General features: G+C 41.8%; 3 protein-coding genes across 3 annotated transcripts; 1 reads left to right on the top strand and 2 right to left on the bottom strand.

The window, feature by feature from the left end:
• Positions 1 to 2500: 2500 nt before the first annotated feature.
• On the bottom strand, positions 2501 to 7541 carry LOC117457186 (cilia- and flagella-associated protein 45-like). Its single transcript, XM_034097113.1, has 6 exons — positions 7376 to 7541; positions 6713 to 6823; positions 6194 to 6307; positions 5751 to 5944; positions 5331 to 5555; positions 2501 to 2667 (listed from the first exon to the last, which is right to left on the bottom strand). Exons 1-6 carry the CDS (start codon positions 7376 to 7378, stop codon positions 2601 to 2603), a joined length of 714 nt encoding a protein of 237 aa, XP_033953004.1. The 5' UTR covers positions 7379 to 7541; the 3' UTR covers positions 2501 to 2600.
• Positions 7542 to 8081: 540 nt separating this feature from the next.
• Positions 8082 to 13811, top strand: slc37a4a (solute carrier family 37 member 4a). Its single transcript, XM_034097112.2, has 8 exons — positions 8082 to 8543; positions 9799 to 10031; positions 10535 to 10778; positions 12066 to 12224; positions 12307 to 12392; positions 12615 to 12728; positions 12807 to 12945; positions 13266 to 13811. Exons 1-8 carry the CDS (start codon positions 8396 to 8398, stop codon positions 13433 to 13435), a joined length of 1293 nt encoding a protein of 430 aa, XP_033953003.1. The 5' UTR covers positions 8082 to 8395; the 3' UTR covers positions 13436 to 13811.
• A 67-nt stretch (positions 13812 to 13878) lies between these two features.
• On the bottom strand, positions 13879 to 17003 carry trappc4 (trafficking protein particle complex subunit 4). The gene is made up of 5 exons (XM_034097965.2): positions 16807 to 17003; positions 15341 to 15515; positions 14941 to 15044; positions 14414 to 14540; positions 13879 to 14323 (listed from the first exon to the last, which is right to left on the bottom strand). The coding sequence occupies exons 1-5, from the start codon at positions 16979 to 16981 to the stop codon at positions 14245 to 14247; spliced, it is 660 nt and encodes a 219-aa protein (XP_033953856.1). The 5' UTR covers positions 16982 to 17003; the 3' UTR covers positions 13879 to 14244.
• Between the last annotated feature and the right edge of the window lie 168 nt (positions 17004 to 17171).

Below are 17171 nucleotides of genomic sequence, written 5' to 3'. Positions count from 1 at the left end.
AGACGGCGGGACCTCCAACGAGATGGGACAAGGAGCTGGCAGGACCCCCGGCAGGAGAGCAGACGGCGGGACCTCCAACGGGATGGGACAAAGAGCTGGCAGGACCCCCGGCAGGAGAGCAGACGGCGGGACCTCCAACGGGATGGGACAAAGAGTAGGAACTAGAGATGGAACTCGAGAGGTGACTGGAGAGGGGACTCGAGATGGGACTAGAGAAGGGACTAGAGAAGGGACTTGGGAAGGGACTAGAGAGGTGACTAAAAGGGGGACTGGAGAAGGGACTAGGGAAGTGACTAGAGGAGGGACTTGAGAAAGGAATTGAGTAGGGACTAGAGAAGGGACTATGGCAGCTGGGACCAGGACTGGGGCCGGAACCATGGCTGCTGGGACCGGCACTGGAGCCGGAGCCTCTGGAGTACGGGCTGGAATCCTGGCCTTGCATCTTCCAGAGACCTTTTGGAGGCTCCGTGGACCTCCAAACGCCAGACGGGTTCCTGAGAAAAGGTCTGAGGTTGGAACTGGAGCTGCTGGAACCGGAACAGAGGCCTGGACCATGGCTGTGTGGGCCAGGTAATTGAGCAAGGAAACATAGCTCTGCGTGCCGGTACTGTTGCATGGATCCATGGCTGTGGAAACCGGAACTGAAGCCGGGATCACGGCTGTTGGAGCACGGGCTGGAATCCTGGCCCTGCGTCTCCTAGAGGCTTTTTGGAGACTCTGTGGACCTTCAACAGGACAGTAGTTGGATCCCAGGAAAGGGTTAGAAGCTTGTGCCAATTCCTCAGGGCTACTTGAAAAGGTTTGTAGCCACTCCGGCAACAAGCTCCTGAGCCAGGGCTTGCGAGCAACCTCCCGGCGTGCCTCCTTCAAAGCAGCCTCTTTACCCCGTCTAGGTGAGGCGTTCTTCCAGGTGTAAAAAATGTACTCCAGAGAATACCCAAGACATTCCGCCTGTGGGGCCAAAACATCGAAATCTGCTGAGTCCAAATTTGGTCGGTTCATTCTGTTAGGAATGGGTGAAGCAGGTAGGACTCAAATGCAGAATAACGAAAAGCGAGCTTTATTAAATAAATTAAAGCTGTGGCAAAACAAGGCAGAATCCAAAATATCCAACACCAACGAGCAGCACAAGGAACACCGACCGTGGAATAACATGGAGGGGAAATAATGAACACAGGGGAAGACTAAATACACAGAAGGGTAATCACAGAACAAGACACAGCTGGGCAGGGGAGGAGAAACACAAGGACAACAGGTGAACACAATCGGGTAATCAGGGAGGGAAACAGACAGAAAGCAGACAGGCAGGAAACGGGGGTGAACACTTAACACAATAAAACAGGAAACCCAAAGACAAGAAAAACACCAACACAGACAAAACTACAAACGTGACATAACCTGAGAATCGTGACACTCGTGAAGAAATTAATGTAGAGAAGCTCTTGCTCTGACGTACCGAACATGCTTCGGCTTCCATCGTCTCGTCTGTCTGTATAATGCATCATCATTGTATATTCTGAGGAAAGAAGGTTACATATAATATTTGAACATATATTGCCGTTTCGTCGGCTATAGCTAGCAACACTAAGTAATGATAGTATATTCTGCACAGGCGTGTAGCTTTATGGAGTTTTAAATGCATACAGACGTATGTCACCGTGTGGATGTGTGTGTGTGTGTGTGAGCAAGAGTGTGACCTGATGGGTCTAAATACAACTTTAACCCCTCTCAGCCTGTATGGGTAACCCCCCCCGCCCGCCTAGATGTTAGCATTCCTTCGTTGGTTCCCTGTATTTAGGTGACCTCTTGTGCCGTGTACAGTGCTTGTGTGAGACTGTATCTGTATGTGATGGGACCACGGCGACCGAACCCCCCAACCGTACCGTGTGTGTGTGTGTGTGTGTGTGTATTTACCCGGAGCCTCCTCCTGCTGAGGTCCGTGTACGCCAGGTGTTGTAGTGTTTCCCCCCTTCGGTCACCACTCCCCCTTTTTCCTGCGTGTACAGATGTGAAAACTTTTCGATGGACACCCCCACCCATCTGTCCTCCACCCGCACTTCTGTCCTGCTCTCCTCCTCCGTTAATGCAAGACCACCAGGAGGCAGCAGGCGGCAGTGTGTCCCGCTGACAGCTACATCATGAACACTCCTGTAGGTCGTGTGTTTAGATGGTTCAGAAGAAAAGAGATTAGGTCTCACTACTTCCTGTTCTCTGTCAGGAACGCTGTGAAATAAGAGCCTGTATTTACCTTGATGTACTTTAACTTCCTTACATGCTTTAAGCTGTGTGTGTGTGTAAAGTGTCATCCTAACCCTGACATAAGTTGAATTCCTTTCTGTTGTCATGCATATTAATAAAAAAGGGGATCTGTCATTGATAAGTGGAAGAATATGACTCAACTGAAAGGGAAATACTAGCGGAAATAAAAACAAAAATTGTACCCGGTGTCCCGCAGAGTCTGTCTGTCTGACAGGAAATAGAAATGTCTACAAACCACTGGTCAGAAGCTTCTAAAGTGCAAACATTTTAATTCTTATTGATCAAGTTACATTAGTGAGTGTTCATGTTGGTTAAATGAGACCCTGTAAGATGTCTTCGAATCAGAGTGCGCCGGCCCGGGCCTTCCTCTCCACATCGCTGCAGTACTTATCAGACAGCCCTGTAGCCCTGCAGAGCAACACACACACACACACACACACACACACACACACACACACACACACACACACACACACACACACACCAGGTTAATTCAGTTAAAGACAGTCAAAATATCAGCCTTAAGAATCAGAATATATTTTCAGGTAATGTACGCTTCCCTCAAATAGATAAAAGTAGCAGCAGCAAAGAGAAGGCACAAGTTAGTTTAAAGAGGACATGTTTTAATTGTCAGGTCCATATTAATATGTAGTGTCTCTACTGGGACATCTCTTCATGCTTCAATGTTCAAAAAGCTCTTTATTTTTCTCATACTGCCTGTGCTGCAGCACCTCTTTTCACCCTCCGTCTGAAACCAGAGCCCAGTCTGCTCTGATTGGTTAGCTGGCCGGCACTGTTGTGATTGGTCAACTGCTGAGAGATGTCCCGCCCCTTAGCTTATCACGTACACTGTGTTGGAGCGTTACATAGTGATGTCACTATGTTCTGTAAGTAAACGGTAAAGGAGTCCAATGGAAGAGTGCCGGGCCACTACACGTACGCTCTAGTCTGTGACGTCAATTTGGCCCAAAAATACTTTTTCCTATTGAATTACATTGGGAACGAGATGTCTGTAAATCAGCTAAATATAGCCCTTATTTTAATCATTGGGGTATAATGGCGCATTTCGGTTTAAGCGTGCGTCTCTGTGTTTCATTCGAGCTCGGCTCTGTGTGTGTGAGGAGCGAGCCATTTTGTGTGTGCGAGAGAGAGCGAGAGCACCGGTACCGGAGATCGTTGTTGTTAGCTTCTGGTGCTAGCGAGCTAGTGGCCGGGTCTCAAACGTTTTGGTCACGATTAATGTAAACAATTATTTCCGAGGCACACGTTTATATGATCATTATAGTTAGAAAAAGAGAATAGATTAAATACTATATGACAGTAAAAAAAGAATAAAGTTTAAAAGGGGAGTGATTTGTAAAATATCCATATAAAAAAGTAAATCTGTTTACAGTTCTGTTTCAAATGGGTGTTGAGAGATGTATCCATAGATCTCTTCATGTTGCTCTCAAAGTGCACCAGATTGATGCTTTTAACTTCAATATTTAAAAAAAAATCTTCCCGGGGGAGCATCCCCCCGGACCCCCCTATGTGAGGTCCACTCCCCACTTGTAAAAATAGCACTTTACCTCTGCTTACACCTATATGCCGTGAGCTGATTATCGAGCCTTCATTGTAACTGTCGCGGGTACACTGTGTGTTTGCGTGGGGAATGTTGCAGTAGAAAATTCCACTGTAGCGCCCGGGACATTAATGGGAAACCTAAATGTTTGAGCACCCTCTATGACAGGGGTTCCCAACCTTTTTTCCCAAGAGCCCCTCAAATGACTCCTGACACACACACACACACACACACACACACACACACACACACACACACACACACACACACACACACACACACACACACACGGGGGGGGGGGGGGGGGTGCGCCACAGCGGTAATTAAAGTGTAAAAGTCTCAAAAATGCTACAACTACTGTCACAAACTGGATGACTGTGAAGTATGTTGTTAAAGGAGGATGAAAGCGTAATCAAGGAGCACTATTGGAGTGACTTTGATGGTTATTGGACTCAGGATTATTCAATTGGATTTCCGCTGTATGAAGAAAAGGACGGCGCAGGTGGAAACAATTCACAAAGGGATTAAACTGTTTAAAACACATAATCAAAGTAAGCCGGATTTTGCCGATGTGTTTATGTCTAAATGGAGGAGACCGATCTGATCGGAGCAACTGTGACAAATAATCCAACTGGAGCCGGCATGGACAATGACTATGTTTTAAAAATGCGCTTATCCAGACAAGCCCGGTTTGGACACTTTACGAAAGAAGAAACATTTATATTAAAGAAACAATTATACATTTCTGTCTTTTTATGCCTTTAGCTACTAACTTGAAGTGTTATTCAAATTAATTAATCAATTATTTTTTATATTTTATTGTAATGTAGAGACGAGGCTTTTAGTGACAATCATGTATTGCTTTACAATTATATGTAAAAATGTATGTATATGCCCCCCCTGCGATCTTTGGCGCCCCCCCACTGGGGGTTGGGAACCACTGCTCTATGAAACGTCAAGCTACCCCACAGCACCCCCAAAATGTGCAGTGCAAAACAGGCTCATTGCAGCCACCTGTAATAAGACACACTTTTTTGCCAAATATCAGCATTTTGTTTCTTTTCATTTGTTTGCACAGATTGCAAAGTGGCAAAGTATTATAACTTATTGTTCTAGCAAAGGGATTGCACAATTGTATTATGTATTATTATTTTTGAGCACACAGACTTGTGGAGCATTGTTTTATTATCACTGTTAGCAAAGTGTTTTTTTATTTTTTGAAAGGAATGCTCACGTTCATATTGATGTATTTTAATAAATGTTAACTTGGCCGATTACGTGACTATTTGTGTTGGGGGGCACGACTTTTATATTTCTCCTCCAAAGGGGGGGGCCTGACAGAAAAAGTTTGAGAACCACTGCTATAGTTACTGCCCCAGCTACTAAACTGTAATGGAAACGCAGCATAAAGTGAGCCTGGCCTACCAAGGCCTAACTACATGCACAAAACCCTATAGAACTACAGCAAAGGGAAAACCCCCAAAAAGCAGACTCGGGCCTCTGTACTGACTTGAGCTCCTGGAGCTTCTTCTCCTTGATCTCCTCGAGGCGGACGCGTCTCTGCCGGTCTTCCTCCATCAGCCGCTCGCTCTCCTTGAAGAGCTCTCTGCGCTTGGCGACGGCCGACAGCTCTTGCTTCTTCACCTGGGTCCTGATGGCCTCTGCGTGGCGGCTTGATTTCTGACGCCGCTTCTCCTCTTCCTCCTTCAGTTTGACGATGGCTTGCTTCTGCACGCTGTGTGGAGAGAGTGGCGGTGATGTGTAATTAAGATGGAGCTGAATGTGTGGATACATGCAGTGGTGGAATCTGCACTTAAGTACAAATGTGAGCTACTTGTATACTCAAGTATTTTCTTTTCCTGCCACTTATTGCACCACAACTCAAAGGGATGACGATGTGAAAAAAAAACATTTAAGTGCAGCTTCTAACCTCAGCACCCTCTCATACTCTGCCTTCTCGCGGCCGGCCTCGATGGACAGGAAGTGCTCTTTGCAGCGAACCTGGTCGGTGCGTGCCGCCATCAGCATCTCCTCCTCCTGCGCCTTCTTCACAGCGAGGTCCCTCTGCTTACTCCTCCAGTCTCTGTCTTTAAACTCCTGGTTCCTCCGAGCACGCAGCTCATTCTGTCACACTCAAAACATTATCAACGGTCAGCCCGAGGGAGCAATGGATTACATGTAACCGTAAACTGGATACAGAAAAATAAAGGTAAATGTATTCCCTTTCAGTTACATCAAATAATCAGATTACATTTCAAACATTTTCTGTGGGGCTGAATATGCTTACTGAAGGGCAGGTTTTTTATAATATAACATCTGAGCAGAGGACACCATTGTTATACTAAATAGCTCAGCTGGTATTTTTTTTCTGACCTGCTCTGCTTTGTAGTCTTTTGCCTTTTCCTGTCGGGCCCTCAGCCGGGCAATCTCCAGCTCCTTCTCCTTCTTCAAGTGTTTCTGCTCTGCTTCATACACTGAAGCCCGCTCCTGCAGAGGTCACGACATATGGATCAAATATGGACAACTTAAATACTGTAACCCGGATATGTGAATATACTGCAACCTGCAACTCTGAAATATGTCTGTGAATACACTGCAGCTGCACTTCTGCTCTCTCTGGTTGGAGGCAAACTACATGTCCAATGACAATAAAATGGAATCCCATCTTAAATGTCATCTTTGGAAAAGAGTCATTGTGCATACTGTACCGAGTACTTTTACTTTTGATGCTGTAAGTATAATTAGCTGATAATACTTCTACTAAAGTTACATTTTGCATTGAGGACTTTTAATTGCAAGGAGGATCCTCAGCCTATAGCAATATAATGACACCTTTAGAAATTAATAAAAATATTTTCTAGAGTGGTTGCAATATTGACTACACTCACTCACCGGGTTGGGGCTCGCAAACAGGGATTCATCCACCTGAGAGGTGGGGGCCCGGGTGTGATACCGCCGGGTGTAGGTGCTGTTCCTGGAGTTTGTGGAGCTGGATCCCAGTCTCTACAGGGAGTAACCTCATCTTAATCATCATTTTATTTATTCACAAGTTTAAATAAAAATACAAGTACAATCATAAGAAATAATGGAGACATGTGGAATGGGACACCACAATAAGCAAGTAAGTTTGAGAATAGGGGCCCAGACAATAAACATAAAGTAAATACATTTCATAGCATTGAAACTGAGACTGAGAGGGTTCATGTATTATTCAGAAACATTACCCCCCCTCCCAAAGACAGACCACAGGACCACAAAAAACCTAAAAACTAAACTACGCTAACCCAAACTACTAAATGGTCTACAATACTTATTTCATCAGTTTAAACAAAGGTTTAAAATAGGTAAGATACAAAAACAGACACATTATAGGCTATAGGACAAGTATTATTATCTAAATTATTAGATAAAGAGATTGCATTACAGTAAATTACAGTACATTTAGCTGACGCTTTTATACAAGGCGACATACAAGTGCAAAAACCATAAATAAACACGAAGGAAAATAAAATAAAGAAGAGATTTAGCACCTAATGTAAAATAAATGGAACTTACCATGGTGTTCGGTTATTGGTGGCAATGTACAATGAGTTATCAAGTTAGCTAATCTGAAAAAAGTGAAGCTAATCGGTACAAAACTGACAATACGATGTATATGCTGCTAGATTACAACGAGGCGACATTTGGAAATGTTTGTTGTCTGTTGCCATGGGAACAAACGGGAGAGCTAAACGTAGGCGGGACCATGTGACGTCATCGTCCGTAACAGTCAGTAGTCCTAAAACCCGGATGTAAAAAGACACTGTAAATATTTAAACATGATAAACATTAACATTAAACATTGAATATTCGTTTACTTTTTGTAATTTACAAGAATAAAATTGTTGCCATTTATTCTAGGAAAAAAAAAGAAACCCGGATGTAATTTAGCATTTTACTACTTCCGGTTCCCTCGTCAACCGTAGTGACGTTATTTTCTTCCGAGATTTGTTGTTCTTCGACATACTGTAATAATTGGCGTTGTATTCATGTCTTACTCACATGCACTTTCCCACAATGAATGTCTCTTTTTGTGCACACTGTTTGTGTCTGATAGGTCTGCTGCTGTTAAACACGCATAACCTCACTGGGAGAGGAGCCTCCCTCTGGTCTGCTGTAACTATTGGACTCCACAATAAATCATTAACCACTTCAATGTGACGACTCCTACCACAACCGCCTCAGATGGACAAACAACCAAAGAGGAAAATAACACGTAGGTTGCTGTTCAAGTGGAGGGACCCTTTTTATAAATACAGAAAACAACACATCATGCACAGCGTTGATGTGACACACAAATTGATTTTCTTTTCCATTCCCCAATGGCCTGCAGTAGCCTACTTGGTAACAGCTCAGATTAAATCATTTTGGGGGCAGAGAAGTTGACCATTAACCTCCCTGACTGATTGTGAGCAGCTGATTTTATCCAGCGGATCCAGAAGCAAAGTTCACTGTCACAGGCAGGAGCTTGCTCCTCTCTCTCGAGCCTCTATTTTCTCAGTTTTTCACATTTTTTATAGGACTAAATCTGCAGCCATGGCTTCAGCAGGTTATGGATACTACCGAGGCACTATATTCCTGGCCATGTTTGTGGGATACACGCTGTACTACTTCAACAGAAAGACTTTCTCCTTTGTGATGCCTTCTGTCATGCAGGAAATTGAGCTGGACAAAGATGACCTGGGTATGAGACTCTTCAAACTATTAATTCACCTTATGTATGCTGCAAACTCCAAGAACACACGATAATCCAGGACTTTTATTGCACATTTTTACTTCACCTTCTTATATTTTATATAAATATTTATTTATTTTATTTGAATCATAATCAGAATTCCTTTATTCGTCCAGCAGTAAAGGTACATTACAGATAAAAAGGCAAAATGAAAAAGAGAAGATTTAAATGTTAAACAAAAAGGTAAGCATATGTCATAAAAAATAAATAAATAGGTAAAAACTAATAAGTACACACAAAACAATTATTAACAGTATTTAAAGATGTATGCAAATATCAAAAAGTGTCAAAGGAGCCAGTAACTTTACAAATTGTAAGTAAATTGCAAAGCATTTAAACTTTAATTTTACTTGAGTGTATATAGCGTGTAAGCGTATAATATGGTGCAACTTTCCCGAGGATGAATACAATATTTTGATCTGATTAGATAAATGCCAATTTGAACATTGGTAGCTTTTTCTAAACTAGAATGATTTCGAATTCCAAAGCTGGATGAACTATTGACCCGCACAATGTCATCATCTTAAGTATAATTGCTTCAATACATGCTGTTACATTGACTTATCCTCACACACTATATTTGTATTACGACATCTATGCTTCATGCATTTGTAACATTCATTCATTCATCCATGAAACATTAGCTTTACAGGAAGAATGGTATATCAGACTAAACAACATACTGTATGTCCAATGATTACAGATAAAAATAGCCTCTTGGATAATCTTTACAAAAGTGGCTATTAATGTGCGTCGTCCCTGTAAGATAAAAATATATACGTAGCATAGGGTGGTCCTTAAAATTGAAAGTCGGAAAGTCCAAGCTCCAACCCCCAGATTTCATTCTATTAGTAAAGAAAACTCTCCTGGTGATTTTGTTCCTCAATCTGACAACATGTACCCCTCCCTCATCAACCTTGAAGTTTAGCCTCAGTTGCAGCACCGTGGCTGCTGGTGTGGCAGCCCAGGTCGATGAGGGAGGGGTACATGTTGTCAGATTGAGGAAAAAATGTTGTTGGAATTTGAATAAAATTCACCAGGAGAGTTTTCTTGACTAGTATAACGAATTCCGGTGGTTGGAGCTTAAAGTAAATTAATTAAAAAAATGTACCTCTCACGAAGGACCACCCTAATGTAGCACCATCATTTCTTGCAGTTGTATCTGGCTGTTTTAACTGCCCTTTCCCGTCTTCTTTTCCTCCAGGCATGATCACCAGCAGCCAGTCTTTGGCCTATGCTATCAGTAAGTTCATCAGTGGCGTGCTTTCGGACCAGATCAGCGCCCGCTGGCTCTTCTCCATCGGCCTGTGCACGGTGGGATGCATCAACGTGGTCTTCTCCTGGTCCTCCACCGTCGCCGCCTTCTCCGCCCTGTGGTTCCTCAACGGGCTGGGCCAAGGCCTCGGGTGGCCCCCCTGCGGCAGGGTGCTGCGCAAGGTACCTGAGCCACAAAATGTCACTGCTAGCAACACACTGACATTATGATATTATTATAGATGTCGTTTTTTCTCCTGAAGAACGAATAGGGGTCAACATTAGCAATATGAGGCAATAATCTTCTATCCCGATTTAAGAATAAATATAACAATATAGCATCTTTTTTTCGTGATTCAATAAATAAATAGTGTATTTTAAAACCTATTTATTATCCTTATATTATCATTTTGAAAAAATATTTTATTTATTATAAAATATTTTATATGATTCAATCTTATTTATTCAAGAAAATATATGAACATCATACATTTTACAGACTTTCTCCACAAATGGGGTTCTTCATGTGTCCTCTCACATCAGCTGTCACTCAGATCAGGTCACAACACTGCACAGGTTAAATTATTTGATCCCTCCTGTATATCACAGGCGAAGATAATGACACTTGTTGTCACCTCTGTCATGATTTCCGGTCGTTATTTAACGTTTTCCCCTCCTCTTGTCAGTGGTTCGAGCCCTCTCAGTTCGGGACATGGTGGGCGATCCTCTCCTGCAGCATGAATCTGGCCGGCAGCCTGGGCCCCATCATCGCCACCGTGCTGACGCAGAGCTACAGCTGGAGGACCATCCTGTCCGTCTCCGGGATGATTTGTGTGGTGGCCTCTGTTTTCTGTCTGCTGTTCATCAAGAACGAGCCCAGCGAGGTTGGGCTGCCCAACATAGAGACAGCAGCCAAGAAGAGCAAAGCAGGTGAGACTGAGGTTTAATGGACGCTTTAAAGAGGATATAGTATGCTCATTTTCAGGTCCATATTTATATTAAGTGCCTCTGTGACATGTCTCCATGCTTTAATGTTCAAAAAGCTCTTTATTTTTCTCATACTGCCTGTGCTGCAGCACCTCTTTTCACCCTCTGTCTGAAACCAGAGCCCAGTCTGCTCTGATTGGTTAGCTGGCCGGCTCTGAAGATGTGATTAATCTTCTGCTTAGCCCCCTAGCCTATCACGTACAATGGCGTTGGAGCGCTAGCCAATAGGAGCTTGAGTGTTACCTAGTAATGTCACTATGTTCTGGAAGTACACAAAGGAGTTCAATAGAGGCGTTTCACGCAGAGGGGGAGGGTGTGGGAGAGAAACTCCCGCGGGAAACCATGTTCATGCACAAAAACCTATACAACACACTAAAGGAAAGCAAAAGGAAGAATAGGACCTAATTTACAAATGTTCTCTCAGTAATTGTCTGTCACTGTGACCAGGTTAGCCTTTTAAAACACACTGGGTTTACATGCAGCTGTGTGTTGTGCATGTGTGAGTGTGTTGTGACTAAAGGTCGGTGTCTCTCTGGACTCTGTACCCACTGTTCCCGTCACATGTCATCTGTGTGAGCTGGGTCGAGTGTTACCGAAAGTATATTTACTTAAGAACAATTTATCAAGTACTTAATCTAATGCTACTGTAATTTTACCCCACTACATTTTGAAGGGCAAGCGACTGTAGAGCCAGTTTATTTTTGTTTTGTTAAAAAGGTGAAACTATTGTCACCTATTATGGTACTTCTTCAATCACTGGCTGTTTCTCATACACATGCCTTACAGTGTTTCCCACAGAATGCGATTCTATTTGTGGGGGCACCGCACCGCACCCCCCTCTTCTTTGACTTGATCTTCATGGAACAGTAGAAAAGTTCTTCTTTAGTGAAATAGATAACAGGAAGTAAGTGGGTGCAGTTTTTCTTGATTTTAGTTCTGCTTTTTAATGTTATCGACCATTAATTGTTGTTACAGAATCTGGAACAAGGTGGTTTTACTTTTAAGCCTCAATGGCAGTTCGATTTCTTTAGTTAACTTTTTTGTTTTATTTATTTTTGTTTATTTGATTTGATTTTGATATACTTTATAATCCCCGTGGGGAAATTTTTTCTCTGCATTTGACCCATCCTAGTGTTAGGAGCAGTGTGCTGCCATTTTGAACGGCGCTATAGCCACTATACTGATAAAACAGAGAGCCCACCTTGCTATAATAACACTCCTCTTGTTCAGGATCCTCCAGTGATGAGAGCACGCTGTCTGAGTTCCTGCTGTCGCCCTACCTGTGGCTGCTGTCCGTGTCCTACCTGGTGGTGTTCGGGGTGAAGACGGCCTGCACCGACTGGGGACAGCTGTTCCTCATCCAGGACAGGGGCCAGTCGACACTCATGGGTAGGGAAGAGATTATAATTTCTGTATGTTGAGAGGTTTTTATTTTACTATTTCTTGTGAGTCACTCTTTTCTTCTTCATAGGCAGCTCATACATGAGCGCCCTGGAGGTCGGAGGCCTGCTGGGAAGTCTGGCAGCAGGGTACATCTCTGACAAGGCCGTGGCCAAAGTGAGTTTTGTTTTAGTCATTTTTTGCATTTTAAAGAGGAGCTATTATGCTTTTTGGAGTTTTCTCTTTCCTGTAGTGTATTTATTATTGATATTGATTTGCACCACAGGTTTTTGCTAAAGTCTCAGATGTATCACAGCCAATCACAGCCTTACATATTAATTTGAATTTTCTCTCCAGTTCTTGCCAGTGGAATTATTTGACATGTCCTTATTTGTACAGCAAGGCAAGCAAATCTACGGCAACCCTCGCCATTTCATCCTGATCTGCATGATGGTGGGGATGTCTGTGTCCATGTTCCTGTTCAGAGTCACCGTCACTGCAGACAGCCCGAAGGTAACATCTCTGACACATTAGAAAACTATTCATTTATAATGAGACATGCATGGCTGAACCTCTCGTTTGCTCCCTCAGGTGTGGATACTCTGCCTGGGTGCTGCCTTCGGTTTCTCCTCTTATGGACCAATAGCATTATTTGGAGTTATAGCCAATGAGAGCGCACCGTCCAACTACTGCGGGACATCACACGCCATCGTTGCCCTCATGGCCAACAGTAAGTTGATTCAAACATTATCACATCATTCATGAACTACACATACTGAGCCAGACCTTTATGCATGTTCCTTCTAATAAACCGATCTTTATTTAAAATGTATTCTAACACTGTTATCCTGTGTGTAATCCCCTTTTTAAAAAGGAAATGTAACAGTAATCTGATTACGTCTTCTTGTAATTTAGCTGTAAGTGAATAGTTACCATTATTTGTATCCTGATGAGATGATCCTGTTAAATGCAATATGTTACTCGCCAAGCCTCATTGTAAGATTTATCCTCTAATCTCGGAGTAAACTCCTCTGTGTTTGCTCTCCTTAGTCGGTGGCTTCCTGTCTGGACTCCCGTTCAGCACTATCGCTAAGCACCACGGCTGGGAAACTGCATTCTGGGTAGCGGAGGTCACCTGCGGCATCACCACGGTTGGATTTGTCCTGCTGCGCAACATCAGGACCAAAATGGGCCATGTGCCCAAGAAGGCTTCTGATTGAAACCTCATCACACCTACAAAAAACTCTGAACCATCCTCGTATTTTTCTACTCTCGTATCGTATACTGCAGTATTTTTCTGTTCCACTGGACATCATGCTCTGAGAAGTTGAGCACTTTTCTATTATATAAATACGTACAGTATTTTCACTTTGAAAATGGCTTCACTAACTGTATAAATAAAGGGAATAATACAACAACTGCATATATTGTATTTAATGCAGAGGTGGAAGAAGTACTCAGACATTTTACTTCAGTCAAAGTAGCAATACTAAAATTGTAAAACTACTCACCTTTTACAAGTAAAAGTCCTGCATTCAAAATGTTACTTAAGTAAAAGAACAACATGATTGGCTTCAAAGTATACTCAAAGTACCAAAAGTAAATGGGATATATATTTTCAAAAAATGTACTAAAATACCTAAATTAAAAAATATGACCAAGCTTTTAAAGACAGTATTTTATTTATTCTTCAAGTATTTACAAAACAAAACATATTTACAATGTGTTTATAGAGTGATGCAGGAATGAGTCCTAAGAGCACATGTTGTTTGTTTGCTTTTTAATGTGTTATCCTGAAATAACGTCTGTGGTTAACACAAGCTGAAGAGATTTTAACATGTTGTGTCCGTAAATACCACACAGGTGAATTTAAAAACGCTGTCCTTCAGAGCCGACAACAAAAACACATCATCACTGCACCGCTCTATTTCCGGTCCGATATCAACTTGGAAAAAGAAACAAAGAAAATCCACTTTCATTTGAAGTCTGTAAATCTGTTGTTGGAAAACTAACTAAGTCTGGATTGGTTTTAAGATCCCGCTCCAAAGTTGCCAGCTTTCTCTGCGATCTCCAGCGAACCCTTCAGATTCTGGTCGAAGAGTTCACACCTGTTGGAAATATGAGTGTTAGAAATCTGATATGGAATCTGAAAGTACCAGATTCTAATTTTAGGACAACAGATTGGAAGGCTCTCTCACCTGATTGGCATTTCCAGTGAATAAAACGGGTTCTTGAGGGCGAAATCTGAATATATCTCATAGATCTTCCTCAACAGAGCATCTATTCCAGATTGTCGGGGGTCCGCCAGCACGATAAACTTTATCCCTGAAGGACCGATAGGATTTATATTAGATTGGATACTCCTTATTGAACCCAATTTGGGGGAAATTGGGATTGTAAACAAGGCAATGCACTTCAAAATGAAAAGAGATGGTAACAAATAAATATACATACTGACAGTGAAATATATATATTTCTATAAAGTATCGTGTATACAATTATAAATATACAGAATGGAAGTCAGTGTACACTCTGATAGGCCTATCCCAATGAGAAAGACATCAGTTTAAAAAACTCAAAAACAAGTAATTATGTTGGGTTAAAGGGGAAGTATTACAAAGAAGATACTGAGTTACTTTGAAAGTCCCTCTGGCCTCTTCACTTGGACTAAAAATCACACTTATCTTTAAAAATAATGGCTGATGAAGCTTGTTTATCTACTGACCGGTGAGAGTCTGGTAGCAGTGGAGTTTGAACACGTCGGTTTCCAGCATCTCAATCCCTGAACTGCCAACCTCTGGGGACAGCTGTGAACCAATAGCAAACAACCTGTGAAAGCACACAGGAGAAATACAATGCTTTACATGGTGATCTACACACACAACAAAATACTTTAGTATGCAATACAACTGATCCACATGAGGATCAGGTACAAATGGATAAAAAAAAGGATAACTGAATATTTGTACTTAAGCAAATAGTCTTCCACGTCTGTGACTCAGTTACAAATAGATGTGAACAGCCTCTCCTTACCTGTACTATAACGGACTTTGGGAATCAGTGAAGAATGTAAAGGTTAGAAACACAGACTCAGAGCTGTTTTATGAAACATTAATGTAACTTACGAGTGGAACATGGAGGCCAGCATCAGCTTCTCGTTGGAGCTCAGGCGCGCCCGTCCAAAGCGAATAGACACGGGATAATTTGAGGAATCCTTCAAATATTCAAGGATGTCCTTTCCCTCTGCCGTGTTTTTGCCGAGCACATCAGCGCCGTTGATGGACAGCACAGCATGGCCCACTGGAGAATAACCACACATACAAGTTTCAGCAAATACAGTTTAAAAGTTAGACTTTGACAAGGCATGCAGTTGAGTTGAGCATCCCAGAATAATAAGGAGTAGTACACTTTCATGTCAAATTAATTATGCAGACAGAGAGACTGCAGAGGAGGGACATTGTATGGGGTAATCCCAATGTTCTCAGTGTCCTTTGTTAAGGCCACAATTCAAATTGCAAATTAATTCACGGAGAAGGATGTTTCAAATGCTACCGTGCAGCAACCAACCTCTGGAGGAAAAAGAAACACAAAACTGGACAGCACAAATGTGAATGCATAGCTCTCATAAAGTATAATATCGGTAGGTGGGTGATTCTAGCATGATCCAGGAAAACAAACATTGCTGGCAATATGAATCCCTTTCAAATGAATATAGAGACAAATAGATTAAATAATTGTGTTGAAGGTAATCAAAGCACTGCACAAAGAAGTTGGAAATAAAATGTAAAACAAAAACAAATGGACATATCAACAGTAGAGAGATACATGTATATGCAGTGGTGTAAAGTAACAATGTAGATTTACTCAAGTTCTGTACTTAAGTACACATTTCAAGGATTTTACTTGAGTATTTCCATTTTTTGCTACATTTATTCAATACCTTTATTTGTTTTGCATATTTGGATTAATTATGTGCAATATAATCAACATTTAATTAGACTCAGTTACATCTGGAGTAACATTCACAAGCTACCCTGCAGTGCAGTATACAACGTTTTTAAAACTAGCTGCACCTTTACCAGCTTTGATAGACCTTTAATGATCAGTAATTATAATCAAAACATATCATATATATTATTCTTAAATGGACCAATCTGCATAATGAGTACTTCTACTTATGGTACTTTAAGTATATTTTGATGCTAATATTGTTGTATTTTTACTTGAATAACATTTTGAATGCAGGACTTTTACTGCAACAGAGTTTTCCTACATTCTGGTACTTCTACTTTTACTTAAATTCAAGATCTGTGAGTACTTCTTCCACCTCTGCATACACACTATGACACATAGAGGAATATACCAAACTACAAATAGTAACATATAAATATAGGGTACTATACATTATTAAGTAGGCTATGTACATTTGTCTCTAAATGAAATGTAAATGCAATGAGCTACAGAGAAAGGCGTGTATTTAAAAGGATAATAAGACAATCGGTGCAATTATTAGAAGTATATCTACTTTAGATGTATAGGTCTTTAATCAACACCCCCAGCTAGCATTGAGCTAACACTGTGCTAACGTTACCTTTGATTCCGTCCCTCTGTCCATACGACACGACCACCTTCTCATCGTGATGCTTCAGCACTAAATCTAAAGGGTAGCTGAAAGTCTTCTCGGCCTCTGCTCTCGGCACATAATTGTCATATTGGTAGATTAAACCTCCAGCCTTGTTCACCACATACACACTGAAGATCACCATCTTTGCGACGTCCTGCCCAGCTGACGACACTCAGATCAGGTGACCACAAAGTGTCAGAAAAAATGTTAATTAGCTTTGCCAATTTTTTATTTATTTATCATGTGTATGTTTTTATTGATTTCAAACAAACATATATAACTGTTGTGCCGCTATATGTTGAGCCAATACAGATTAAAAACCATTCCTTCGA

The sequence above is a fragment of the Pseudochaenichthys georgianus genome, chromosome 13 (assembly GCF_902827115.2).
Source record: "Pseudochaenichthys georgianus chromosome 13, fPseGeo1.2, whole genome shotgun sequence".
NCBI classification, from domain to species: domain Eukaryota; kingdom Metazoa; phylum Chordata; class Actinopteri; order Perciformes; family Channichthyidae; genus Pseudochaenichthys; species Pseudochaenichthys georgianus.
The sequence above is the reverse complement of the archived record's forward strand: the minus strand, read 5'-3'. Positions and strand labels throughout refer to the sequence as shown.